This window comes from Poeciliopsis prolifica, unplaced genomic scaffold, assembly GCF_027474105.1.
Source record: "Poeciliopsis prolifica strain line A6 unplaced genomic scaffold, Auburn_PproV2 SCAFFOLD119, whole genome shotgun sequence".
In the NCBI taxonomy this organism is placed as follows: domain Eukaryota; kingdom Metazoa; phylum Chordata; class Actinopteri; order Cyprinodontiformes; family Poeciliidae; genus Poeciliopsis; species Poeciliopsis prolifica.
The window spans coordinates 309815-323803 of NW_026562494.1; the positions used below are offsets into that span (position 1 = coordinate 309815).

Sequence of the window (13989 nt, forward strand, 5' to 3'; positions counted from 1 at the left end):
CTTTATTCACTTTAAGTTTCTGATGCAACAAGAAGGAAGAAAAGGTCAAAGGTGAAACAGAGATCGACTCCATGTTGCTCACAGATGTGATGGGATCAGTTTGCACAGCTGTTGTTCAAGGAGAACAGTTTTATTTTCCTGCTTTTGTTGATGGATGCAAATTTGCATCAGAAGATGAGAAAATAACTTTCTGTGGTTTATTTGTATGGATTTAAAGTGGAACAAGTTTAAAGAAAAACTAGAGGAGAAACCTGAGCCAGCGTTCTGACAGACCAAACACTGAGGAACCAGAGTTTGCATCGTCAAAGTGACGAAATCATCTGAATGTTGTGACTCGTTTCCCATCAAATCCCTGACAGGAGAAGCAAAACCTCACGTCTCCAACATGAAGCTGCAACAGGATGCAGAACTTCCAGCGAGCGTCACGTCACTCACAGCAGATCAGGAGCCTCGCTCTTCACCTCAACACCGCCTAAAACCTGGGACCAGGGGTTAAAGGTCATCTCCTGCACCTAGTGCAACATTTCACTTCTCATGAGAGCGCGTCTCAGTTTAGAGGCCAAAACCAGCAAGAAGCTTCAGAGTTTTCCTGCAACGTAGCTCTGGTCTGTTGGCTTCAGTGAGGCTGGTTTTACTGAAGATGTGTTCAGGTACGCAGGAAAATTCAGCGCTGAGACAGACGGGTAGAGCGACTCCACCTCTGATGATGCTTGGATAAAAGTTTATATGTTCATGAGATGAAACAGTTAATTTTCCTCACATATCAGGACATTCTCCATCGGTCATCCTGCCGTCGTTCTGGATTTATTCATTATTTACATCGTCAATAGAAATTGTTCAACCAGATGTTTCTCTTTGTTTTAATTTTCACTGTTATAAAGTCAGATCAAGTCAGCTTACATTACTGTCATTAAATAAGAGTCACTGCAGGATTTTATTCAGTTTGATCTGAAATAAAACGTCTTGTAAAGAGTTTAATACAGCAGCTTTATTTTATGATTTAAAACAGTTTTTATTACATATATAAATCCAAACAGTGAATAAAAATATATCAGGATAATCTTTGAGTCAGTAAACTGTGAATATGATTCAGGAAAACTGTTAGTTTTTCTCTAAACTCCACATTAATGGATATTAAATGTAAATAAAACTTGTCTTATAACCCATCTATTTTACTTGGCTTTCAACTCCAGCAAGATCTTGTTTTCCATTGTATGCTTACTGATTTGTTTTAAACTGTAATAGTTTCTATTTGGTTTTTTATCTATTTTATGTACAGCACTTTGTATCAGCTGTGGTTGTTTTAAAGTGCTTTATGAAGAAAGTTTGTATGGTATGGTAAATATGCAGCAATATCAGGACTGTAGTTCCCACTATGGCCACCAGAGGGCGGAAATACCCCGCTCTGAATATAGAGGTGAGTTTGTAGAGCTGCAGCTGGTTTCAGACTTCTGTTAAGTTGATCATGTTTATATCTTTCTCATTATAAATATTGATATTATTATGGTCTGTCTAAAGGGCTGACAGTTGCCTTAATATATAGATGTTATTTACATACAGATAACTCATCTATATCTCACACATTACACAATTATGTTTCCTGATTAAATAAATGACGGGTTTGGTCAAGAATATTTTTTAAATATTTGTTTTTTCTGGAAAATAGAATAATTTTGATAGTTTGGTTTCCGAGCCCAATTATATGTGAAATGTATGTGATATCAATTGATATCACACAATTAAAAAAAATACACACTTATGCTTTCTGATAATATAATAAACTTATAAGCTAAAATGTACTTTCAGGAGAATTTAGTCGTTTGTGTTTTACTTTGAAAGAATCCAAAGGAAATGCTTTTCACACTTTTCTAGCTTTACTCTGGTTGTATTTACATTTTGTGTCCACTAGGGGGCAGAAGGCTAAGTTAGTAGTTACCTAGTTTCCCGCACCTTATCGGCTAATGAAGCCCTTGTTGGTCTCTTGGTGTTTCTGCTGTTATTTCTTAAATCTTCTTCCTATTTTAACATGAAATCAGTGTTTTATCTGTCAGTGCGAACTAGAAGCAGCTCCACAGAGATGAAAACATTTCGCAAAATCTCTAAGCGGAGCTAGCGATGCTAACTGACTAGCAGCATCTTGTTTTACACAAAAACTGATTATCAGCAGCTGCAGATTTAAACTGATGCTGAACAGCAGCGACTGTACTTCAGTTCACTGATCATCACTCACTAATGTATTATTAAACTTGTATGAAGAAAATTAATAATCCCTCAAAGATTTATTATTAAACGAGCTGCAAGTTAGTAGTGTAAAGGACTGTAGTGTGTAGTTACAATGTGTGTCCACAAGAGGGCGATAGATTGCGAATCTTCCAAAATATAAGTTAAATAATATATTTACTATGGTGCTCAGATATTTTTTAAATATCTTTATTGACTTTTTAGCATTATTATTTGTCCTTTATGTGTTTTTTTTTCCTGCTTGATGTTCTTATCTCAGCTGGTTGTTTTTTCTTAATATTTGTAGCTTTTTCATACTTTCATTCTCAAAATTAGCAACAGTTAATATTTCTGGGATTGTTACTGTTGACATTATGAATGTTTTTGTGCTCTCATTTGTTGTTGTTTTTTTTTTCTCACTATTGGATTATTGTGTGTCACATCACATGACCTGTCTAATTGAACACACTCGTGTACAATAAAAGGGTGTGTCCTCCAAACAAAGGGAGAACAACACGAAAGCCAAACCGGTGCGAGTTTCTTCATGTCACGTTGAACGCTGTGCCGAAAACTGATTCTGCTAAAAGTTACACAATAAAATGTAGGATTTTTTCCAACTAAATTTCTATCTGTAGTAAAATAAAATATTACTTTCTAAGTAGTTGTTTTTCACTTTGTGTCTAAATTATTCTAATAATTAATCTCCATCTCTAATAACATACAAGTATAAAATATTATTTCATATTTAATAATAATAAATTATTATTCACAGGATTAAGTTAGAAACAATTTAGTGAAAAGTTTGTAGTTTATTAGTTTTATGATGGTTGATTGAGTTCTTACTGCCCTCTGGTGGTGAACTATCATGACTACAGACATTCTTCATGTAAATTGTTAAACCGGATGTTTGTTTGTTTTAATGTAAAAATTTAAAACGTCCGATCAAAGATAACTCCAAACAGTGAATCAAAATATGTCTGAATAATAAAGGAGTCAGAAACATGTGATAATGACTCAGGAAGTCTGTTAGATCTGGTTCTATGGTAGAGGCTTCCTTTCCTTTAATCATAAATATTGACCTTCAGACTCTGTAGTCTTGGTCCAGGGCTTACAAGTGCTTTTCTCTGCCAAAATCCAAAAGAACTGAAACCAGACTGAGTAGAAAAGCATGCCACACTTTTCAGATTTATATGCATGTTAAAAGTTATGGAAACTATGATCCCAGTAAGATCCTTTACCGTCTGTCCCTCCTTCAAGGTGGAACATGAAAAATGATTAGATTGTTTTTAATCCCTGATTATTTTATGATTTCTGTTCATCAAATTATCAATCATTTAATATTGAAAGTTACATCTTCAGATGCACAGAAATACAATGTAAAGTGAAAATGTCCTGATCAGGAAATCTTGATGTTTCTGTTTGATTTTTGCATCGTTTTCTGCTGAGTCATCAACTTCCTGGTTGATTCCTTGCAGATTTTGGCCCAGTTCCTGCATCAGGTCGGTTCTGTTAATGATTCGCTGGTTATAATGCTGCAGCTGCTTCCTCTTCCTGTGGTTCCGACTCGTCTGTAGCGGGTCAAGCTCGCGGCTTCTGGATCAGCGGTTCCGGAAGGATTCGTGAGGCTTTTCCCGAACTTTTCCTTTAGCTGCGTTCAGGTGCTGTCAGGTATTTATTCTTGTGTTTTTCCATCCCATAATTCACTCTCAGCCTCAGTATTTCGCTTCTGTAAGCACATTTATAGACGACTCTTTGGTTATGAGACGGTTTATGAATATGAGCATTTATCAGCTGATGCAGTTCCGATATATGTCCAGCAGGGGGCGATGCGGAGCAGTTCAGTTCGGCTCCTGCTGTCAGTTTTTAAACAAAACTCCACGAGGAAGAAAGACTGAACGAGGACATCAGAATGATGCGTTTGAGTCACGTTGGACTTTGCAGCTCAGGAATAATTTATATTCTGATTTGTAATTATTAATAAATCACCAGAATCTGATTCGCTGATTAAAGTTGAGTTTGATTTAATAAATCTCTGAAAGGGCAATTAAATCCCTGACCTTTCAGTCGAGGGTCAAGGTCACTGGTTGAGTTTCAGCTGCCAGAAGTAAAAACAAACATAAAAAAATACTTTAAATCTTGTGTTGAAAAAATAGTTGAGGAGGCTGATGGGAGGAAGGATTTCCTGCAGCAGTCTGTGTTACAGAGATGTGAAAAAGCCTCTGACTTAAAACTCAGATTGGTTGTAAAATTCATCATTTTCTTAACTTAATGTAAAATCAAGCAGTTCCACGGTTTTACAGAGAGAAATATGACATTTACACATTTATATAGAAAAAGGTATTTATCATGGATTACACTGTTAAAGTTAAAATAATAACAATAACCACTAAAAACCTGTGGAAGGATTTAATTTAATGCAGCAACTGTTTATATTTTGCATCAACGAGATTAACAGACTTTTTTAAACTAAAATGACTAATTTATTAAAATATTGTCAATCTAACATATTATTGAAGAGATGAAAACAACAAACATCTTAAGAAATAAATCAGATTCTCAGCATTTTGTTCGTTTTAAAGCAGCTTTTCTTCCTCTTGTTTCAGCAGGAAGCAGCTTTGACCTAAAATCAACCTGTATCCAATCAGAGCGCAGACTGAACCCGGACAGACTGGTTCTGCTCAACATTTTCATCTCTGGATCCAACAGAACCGGTTCATGTGGATCCGCCGAGCAGCAGAGAGTTTCACCAGAATGAGTCCAGAGGGTTTCTGATCCTTCGTTCTGACAGGAAGAAGAAGATGTTCTGGATCCTCCTGCACGGTAAGATCCGGTTCTGCTGGGTTCGGTTCTGCTGGGTTAGGTTCTGCTGGGTCCGGTTCTGCTGGGTCCGGTTCTGCTGGGTCTGGGTCTGCTGGGTCCGGTTCTGCTGGGTTCGGTTCTGCTGGGTCTGGTTCTGCTGGGTTCAGTTCTGCTGGGTTCGGTTCTGCTGGGTCCGGTTCTGCTGGATTTGGTTCTGCTGGGTTCGGTTCTGCTGGGTCCGGTTCTGCTGGGTCTGGTTCTGCTGGGTTCAGTTCTGCTGGGTTCGGTTCTGCTGGGTCTGGTTCTGCTGGGTTCAGTTCTGCTGGGTTCAGTTCTGCTGGGTTCAGTTCTGCTGGGTTCGGTTCTGCTGGGTCTGGTTCTGCTGGGTTCGGTTCTGCTGGGTCTGGTTCTGCTGGGTTCAGTTCTGCTGGGTCCGGTTCTGCTGGGTTCGGTTCTGCTGGAGCTGAAGTTTATCAGTGAGACTGATTGGATGTTTTCGCCTCTTTGTGGGTTAAAGCTCTGAAGACTAATTAAGCCCCGCCCCCTGCCTGTGTCCTGTCTGTTTATTGGTCAGCTGATGTAAATCCCAACAGGCTGAGTTCAGGATCTAAAATCATTTTCATAACCTGTGGGCTGCGGTGAGCCTCAGGGATCCATTCTGGGATCTACTTCCTGTTTTATGAAAGTTTATTGATCAACCTGAAGCTCAGTCTGGAAACCAGAGGATCTCCATTGATTTTATTTTTCAGTTTTTCCGTCTCATCATGGAAACAGTTTTAATAAATATATACATAAATATTTTCCATAAAAGCTTTAAAGTCAGATTTATCTTCTGTTTTTGTTGTTTTGTGACATCATCATCATCGTTGTTGCTGCTTCATAAGCCCGTTGCCATGACAGTCGTCTCTGTCCTCAGTGTCCCTGCTAGTCCCTGCGGTCCAGATGTTGGTTCTGAACGGTTCTACGGAGGTCTGGACCCGATCCGCCCTCAGCCTGCCCACCGCTAACATGACATGTGGAGATGAGCTGACGGATCAGAACCCGCTCAACAGAACCACAACCGTCGCTCCGCAGACGGGAAACCTGACCCTGACCGTGACCTCTGACCCCAGGGCCTCCACAAAGCGAGCGCCTCAGGTCAAAGGTCAGGAGCTAACCTGCTGCTGCAGCAGCTGACGGGTCACAGATGAAGATGTTGCTCATTTTTCTCCACAGAATCGTTTCCAACGTGGGCCAGAGTTCTGCTGGTCCCTCTGGTGGTTCTGGTTCTGGTCACTGGAGCCGTTTTCTGTCATTTCAGGCACAACTTCATGAGAGGTGAGTAAGAGACACCAAAACAAACGTCCACCGCGAGTTCAGGGTCTGGAAATGTTCCTTTAAATCGCCACGGAAAAGCAGCTGAGTGGAGATGATGTGGTTAAACATTAAACAAAACAATTAATGTTTACTGATTGTTTTAATTATATTTGTTGCATGTGTCTGAATTGGTGGCTGAATGTTGGTTTTATAAAATACTTTGCTGGCCAATTAAATGTTTATTTTATTTAAATTTTGGTGTTTTTTGTTTTGTTGTCACAATTTGACCAATCTTGACTTGAATCGTTTCACGGGCCACTAAAGGCCCCGGCGCCGCAGGTTTGGCTCCTCTGAAGCTGGACTTCTCCTCTCAGGTTACAACAGAAACATCGAGGCCGACTCCGGTCAGCCGTTCGTCCTGCTGCCCTGCAGGACCAACGGTCGCCTGCCGAGCGACGCCACGGTGGAATGGACGGACCGCTACGGCAACAAGGTCCACGTCTACCAGAACCACGACAGCGTCCCCGAGAAACAGATCCAGTTCTACAGAACCAGGACGGAGATGAGCGAGGACCCGCTGCAGACCGGAGACCTGAGCCTGACACTGAGGTTCCCCACAGGCGCAGACACGGACACCTTCACCTGCTGCGTCTACAGCCGCAGCAAACGCATCCTGATGAAGACGCAGGTTCAGCTGCAGGTCAAAGGTCAGCTGATGGGCTGAGTTTCACCTGAACCACGTTGTTTGTTGTCAGTGCTGCTCTGTGACATTATGCTGCAGCAGTTACCACAGCAACACTGTCTGTCCTCCAATCTAGTCTTTGGTTGTTTCAGTTTTATCGCCCATATTTCTACCGTAAATGAAATGTTTATAGTTTTAATAACATTCAGACGCCTGTAGTAAACTCAATATTACCATAAAACAGCAGAATCTAAATCTTAGCAAGTCTAGTTTCTAAATGAAATATCATGCTGGATATGGATGAAACTAACTTACAAATAACATTTCAGCAAAACATGGGAGTTTGATTTAGTAAATAATTCATTAATATGGAGGAAAACTTCTAATTCCATTGGCAGATTGTTTCACTTATAATCAATCATTTCCAATATAAAAGTTATCATTTTTCTTCAATATTAAAGAGTTATTGGCTTAAACAAGTTCCTGTATTTTTCCAAAAAATACCGGAGCCATGTATTAATTTTGTAAATTAATTTTGTCGTATTTTAAGTGTATTAATATGTTTTCATTAGAAAGCGTCAGAGTGAGATCTCCAGTTTGTGTCCAGTCTTTGTTCGTCTCGGTTCTGTTTCTGTAGATCCGGTCATTTTGTGTTTTTGCTGTGTTAGAGTTCATATTGCTGATCTTCAAACCACCTGGAGCTTTCCCCAACACATAGCTGTAACTATAGAAACAGTCTTCTGCACATGTGGAGACATATTTCACATGTGGAATTCCTCGGCACGTTCAGGCGTGTGAAGCTCCCAACTGAACTCGTCTTCATTCTCAGTTAGGTTTTCACTGCAGAACATTTCAGCGACAAGGAGGTTCAACGACATTTAAAAAGCTAACACTGGAGATTTACATCCTCTCAATCTAACTCTGACTTTCCTGAAGCATTCTGGGTAATCTTCCTTTGCTGTTCTCTCAGTCCAACAGGTGGAGGTGAGTGCAGGTGCAGACAAAGTCCTGCTACCCTGCCACACCTCAGCCGAGCTGTTCAAGTCTTGTAAAGTTGAGTGGAAGGACAGTGAAAACCAGATGGTGCACGTGTTTCTGGACGGTTCTGACCGTCCGGAGAACCAGGACCGGTTCTACAGAAACAGAACCGAGACGAACAAAGACTGGACACAAACTGGAGACCTCACTCTGACTCTGAAACACCTCACCTACGAAGACAGCAACATCTACACCTGCAGCATCTTCAGCCAGGAGGGAACCATCCTGTACAAGAAGCAAGTTCAGCTCAAGGTCGAAGGTCAGTGGCTGGACTTTGGACATGCCTGCTTTACTGCTTTTTATCAAAAGCTTATATAAGTTTCATTTTTGTTTAATATTAAATAGCACAACAAATATTAATGAACAGGAAGAATTATAATGTTATATTTCTCTGATTGTTTATCCCGGACGAGCCCCCAAAATCAGATCAGGTGTATTTATTTAATGTAAAAGAGGAAATCTCATCAGTGACAGTTTTATGTACACAGACACCAGTGAGCAGCTGATCTTTGTTGGTCTTTGTTCTCTCAGACTGTCAGGTGGAGGTGGAGGAAGGGGCGGAGTCAGTCCTGCTGCCGTTCAAAGTGGCGCCTGAACTCCTTAAAGGCGCCAGAGTTGTGTGGTGGCGCTACGACCCGCAACCGGTGGTGATCGTTCATGCTTATAGATACCTTTCTGATCAGCTGCAAGAGCAGGACCATCACTACAGAACCAGAACCAAGATGAATGAAGACCTGCTACAAACAGGAGACATCAGCCTGACCCTGAGCCGACCCGCAGCCGACGCCGCTGAGAGCTACAGGTGTGGCGTCTGGAGGAGAACGAAACTGGTGGCGTGGACCACGGTTCTGCTCAAATTCAAAGGTTAGTCAGAAGCTTCTTTTGCCTTGTTGCTGTTTTTTTACAAAATCAGAAAAATGGAGTAAATGTTTCGCTCATCCCAGGTTTATGACCGATCGTCTAGTCAAAGTTCTCAGAATGTGAATGTTTTATTGCAGTTCGTTTTTTTTTTTTTCTTCTGATCGTTCTCCGTTGTCTCTGCAGGAGGAGCCCGGGTTCAGGATGAAGATCCTGGAGTCAGGGACCAAAGCGACTCCATCGATATGACTCCGCTCATGTCTGCTGAGTCAAACGACTCTTTATTCGACGCTCTGACGTGACCTGCTGTGGAAACTGTGACGTCACTTCCTCTTTCAGAGGAGCGATGTCACTGCAGAGGAAGTGGCATCATTTTTTCACTTAGAGAAAAGCTGAAAAAACAAAATCACTTTCTAAAATTCACAAGGATTTGAACCAACAACCTTCTTGCTTAAGATTGAAATCTTTTATTCTTCAAATGTTTCTTGTAGAAAGTTTATCTGTTCATATTCAACATCTCTGAACCTGGTTTCCATCATCTTCACTTTCCAAGTGTAACTCGGTAAAATCAGCCTTTAATTAGGCCGTTTCCTCTAAATGCATCACCATTATGTCTAATTTGACAGAATCATGTGATTCATTCAGCCGGAGCTGTAACAGGTTTGTACTTTCAAACTACTTCCTGTTTTATCCTTTTTATGTTCTATCTGCACTTTAAGGCTCACGATACAAATATGATTCATATCTGATCCCAGTGGGTCTGGTTTTTCATGACCTGAATTGTAAATGGAATTGCTGAGTTGTGAATAAAATGTTTGTTTGTAGCTTATTCTAATTGGTTAGCTGGCAAAACAAACTTTTTTTACCTTCTATGTTGAGTTTAACTTGGTAAATTAAATGCTTGCTGTGTAATATTAATATGGCACTTTTACTGGTGGCCGTTTAAAAATGTCTGGTTAACTAGCAGGATGATATTTTACTAGTCCTGTCAGTTTCCACTTTCAACGAAGTGGAAACTGACGGTTTAATTGGAAAATTTGTGACTGTCATTTGGAAACCTTATGCACATTATTACTGAAAGGTAACTTCAGTGTTGTGTATATATTTCTGTTTATTTTTTATGGTGTTCACTTATTTTAAGGAATACATGGTACTGAAAACAATCATTTTTCTCTTTGTTGTTTTTATTAACTTTTGTCATTTGCTCCGGTACTCGTTCCTATGCAAAACATTTACATTTTACTCTCATGATCAATTATAGTTACTTTTAAAAACATGAATAAATCAGAAACCAGCTGCAGCTCTGAAACTCATCTCTATATTCAGATCGGGGTTTTTCCGCCCTCTGGTGGTCAAAATGGGAGCTACAGCCTTAGCGACGCTGCGTCGTTTTTATTAAGCTGTTGCTCAGGGCCCCGGGCCAGTAGATGCCCCACTTAAGTGGATTATTCTTTACAATAATATATACTTTAGATAATGTATTCATAAATTATTCTTCATATGGGCAAAAAGGAAAACTAAATAGCTCTTGGGTTCCCCCTGGCGGCCGCGTTAGGTCAGGCTTCTGCGGTAATATGAGCTGGTGGAAGATACGTTAGCATAGCAATGTAAACGATGTCTCAAAAAGGACTAAATCCTTCAGGGAGAGAGGAAAGAAAGAGGAAGAATAGAAAAAGGCAAGATAAAGGTATGTTGTAACGTGTCTCGATAATTTAATGTTTATCAAAAAGATTTGCGGAGATGCTAATAGAAAATTAGCTTGTTAGCTACGGCTCAGTTCAACGCCCGAACATTTAAGCTACAATGCTGCTGCTAATCTTGCTAACTTGTTTAAAATTAGATGTAGTTAGAGAATAATAAAACAAATATACAGGCCTCGAGGTAAAAAACAACCACTTACAAATAATTATTTAAATTATTTTAGGTAGAAATGTTTTAAAAAGCCTTAATTTAAAGTATAAAGAGCGTGGAAGGAGATTAGCATTTTCTCCACACTGCAGAAATTCCTCTTTAGTTTAAAAACCGCCATTAATATCTATTTTAGTTGATTGTTTCAAGTTTATTTTTTATAAAATGGAACATATATTAATGAACATTTACATGCAAATACATGACATTACAGCTCAGGTATTTCATGTCTTTAATACCATTTGGTGGGTTGATGTAAATAATGGTTAATAATAATAATAAAAACTCAATAGATGAGAAAAAAGGTATTTAAACGGTTGTTTAATTAAACTGTATATAATGTTTCAATCATTTTCACTCAATAAGTCAGTTAGCATAGTGGTGATAAAAGTTGAGTTGTATACAGTTAAGCTACGCTAAGCTAATCAGGCTACAAAAATAAGTCAATCTACTGCATAGTTTTCACAGATCTGTGTTTGTTTGGGTAAATAATTAGTTTGTTCTTCATATTTTGGCATTTGTTGTAATCCATTGTAATTTTGTGCTGAATTCACACCATCCCTGTTTAATCCTGTTTAATCCGAATCCAGTCTGTTGGCCTAGTCAAAGTCCGGTTCGTTTGGGGAAGTAAGAATATTTTATCAATCCTTTGGATGAATGTGAACACCAAGCAGATCAAATCTGACATCTTTCCGTTGGGTTCCTGGTGCAGCGCCCCCACAGGCCAGGAGGGGAACAGGTTTTCAGCTAGTTTGGATTGTTTGACCCAGTTCAGTTTGAAAGAACCAAACTAGCTGAAAATGTAGCAAATGTTGCATTTTGATCATCAGTCGAACTGGATCTAGTGGTTCTACTGGGGATGAGGTGTGTCCTGCTGTCCGGTTCTGAAGCCCAGAGACAGATCCGTCCAGGCCTTCTTCTGGACCTATTCGTACCTGAGGAGGTTCTGGTGAATCAAAACCAGTCCTAAGAGTTCGGTACCGATATAGTTGCCAAGAGAGCCTTAATAGGAAGCTGCATCAGCCCATGCGGGTCTTTCAGTCCAGGTCGTCCATCCTTCGGTTCTCTGTCCTATGGGTCCTGCTGCCGCCGTCCCCACTGCCGCCGTCCCCACTGCTGCTGTTCCCACTGCTGCTGCCGCTCCCGCCGCCGCTGCTGCCGCTCCCGCCGCTGCCGCCGCCGCTGCTGCTGCCGCTGCCGCCGGCGCTGTGTCTCTTCAGGTCCTGGAAAACCTCGGTGAAGAATCGCGGTTCGGTGTTGAGGCGCAGCATGTCGGCGCTCAGATGCTCAATGACCTCCAGCGCTCGCTCCCAGAAGACGTCGCGGCTGGACTCCACCAGGAACGGCTTCATGGGGTAAGAGATCTCGTTGCCCAGGTAACAGTAGGCCAGGTAGAGACAGGTGAGGAAGGTGGCGTGGAGCTCCTGCTCCGAGGCCGTGTCCTCGTCCACCGCGTCTCTGCAGAGCAGGTAGACGAAGACGAGGCTGGCCGGGCTGAGGAAGCCCCGATGCTACAGAGACAGAGAGCAAAGGTCAACTTGCAGCAAACAGTAAGAAATGCTGCAAACGGCTAAACGTACAACAGCCTATTAATGCCACTGTAGATAGAAAAAGGAGTACATTTCCACCACAAATCTCGGAATTTTTGGAAGAAAAACTTTAACGTTTTCTTTAACTTGAAAGCTTTCACCTTTTGGAGTTCAGAATTTTTAAAAAATTTTCTAGAAAATTTCTGAGATTTATCTCAAAAGGTAAAAATTTTTGGTTGGAATTTTGGACTTTTGGATCTCAGAAACTTGGAGAACACGGTAGATTGGACCCAAAGGTCCGACCAACAACAGACAGTCCAGAACCAGAACCAGAACCAGAACCCTGACCTGCCAGCCCTGCAGCAGCAGCGCTCGCTCCACGTTCCTCAGCCAGACGACGATCCGATTGGACGGAAACTCCTTCAGCTTGACGCAGCGCCGGCGCAGGAAGTCGGACAGACAGCGGAGAAGCTCGCCTGTGGAGGCCTGCAGGATTCAGACAGAAGAAAGAAGACTTCATCAAACGGGACGAGGTTCTGGTTCCCGACTGACCTGAGCCGGTACCGACCTGAACCACCAGCCTCCTGATGCACATCTGCTCCTCCTGCCAGGGCCGCGCTCTGACCTTGGGGCCCTTAGGGGCCGACTTCCCCCTGGAGCCCAACGCCGCCAGCCGCTTCCTGCAGCGCAGCGCCTGCAGCAGCACAGAGCGTGTCTTCTTCTCCTCCTCATCATCAGGAACCTCCGGCGGCTCCTTCAAAGCCGCCGCCGCAGCGGATCGGCAGCCGGGAGGCAGAGACAGCAGCGTTCCCATGGCGACGCCGCAGAGAGCCGCCGCAGAGCCGCAGCATCCAGGAGGCGCAGAGTCCTGCTGGGTGCTGCTGCAGCGCCCTCTGCTGCTCAACCAGAACACTGCAGGCTTAGGCTCTGGACCAGAACCAGAAATAAAGTGATGGAAACTTCCAGAACCATCAGAATCCAAACTTCTGTTTTGTTTCATTAAGATCCAAGATGTTGCTGCTGAAATCTAAATCAAAAATGTAAAGTTTTTAAACTAAATATTTAGCTCTAAGTGAGATAAATATCCAATTTAAAAACTTAATATTTAGCTGTGTAGCTTGGATAAACATTTAGTTTTAAAATAATAAAAAATTACTTCCTAAATAAATGTTTAGCTAGCTTCCAGCTAACAATCAAAATAAATATGTATGAAGATAAATATTTTGTGTCTAAGCAAAAAATTTAGCCTGCAAGCTAAATAAGAAGATTAAAAAATGTAATATTTAACTTTCTAACTAAATGCTTAGCTAGGTAAAAGCTAAGTATTTAGTTTCTAAACTACATGTTTGCTACTTTGATATTTAGCATCTATTTTTTACATGGTAACTAAGGTTATGTTTTTGTTTTTTAAGCTTATATGTAAATTGAGCTGAATATTCAGTTGTTAACCGGTGTACCTAATAAAGTGGACGGTGCGTCCAGTTGTTTTGTTAGTTCAGCGAGTTTCCAGCAGAGGGCGCTGTTACACAGAACATCAGCAGTTTCTTCCATCAAAACTCTTTCATTTCTTTGAATCGGTTTGTTTCTCAGGTTTTATTCTGAAGATGAGATTAAATTTAACATGAATTTCAGTTTAATCTGCAGTAAAAATGCGGCCCG

The 13989-nt window shown here is 41.2% G+C and overlaps 2 protein-coding genes across 4 annotated transcripts; one reads left to right on the top strand and one right to left on the bottom strand.

Moving 5' to 3' along the window:
• The first annotated feature begins 3738 nt into the window (after nt 1-3738).
• Nucleotides 3739-10327, top strand: LOC129354801 (uncharacterized). Of its 3 annotated transcripts, none has more exons than XM_055024341.1 (8): nt 3739-3888; nt 4824-5040; nt 5936-6163; nt 6235-6336; nt 6690-7022; nt 7968-8294; nt 8567-8899; nt 9080-10327. In XM_055024341.1, exons 2-8 carry the CDS (start codon nt 5019-5021, stop codon nt 9193-9195), a joined length of 1461 nt encoding a protein of 486 aa, XP_054880316.1. In that variant the 5' UTR covers nt 3739-3888; nt 4824-5018; the 3' UTR covers nt 9196-10327. The 3 variants fall into 3 exon arrangements, with proteins under 3 accessions (XP_054880316.1, XP_054880317.1, XP_054880318.1); XM_055024342.1 differs by having other exon boundaries at nt 4827-5040; XM_055024343.1 differs by having other exon boundaries at nt 3739-3878; nt 4827-5040.
• A 539-nt stretch (nt 10328-10866) lies between these two features.
• LOC129354807 (cyclin-dependent kinase 5 activator 2-like) lies at nt 10867-13510 on the bottom strand. The gene is made up of 3 exons (XM_055024352.1): nt 12899-13510; nt 12679-12816; nt 10867-12312 (listed from the first exon to the last, which is right to left on the bottom strand). Exons 1-3 carry the CDS (start codon nt 13328-13330, stop codon nt 11839-11841), a joined length of 1044 nt encoding a protein of 347 aa, XP_054880327.1. The 5' UTR covers nt 13331-13510; the 3' UTR covers nt 10867-11838.
• Nucleotides 13511-13989: the final 479 nt, after the last annotated feature.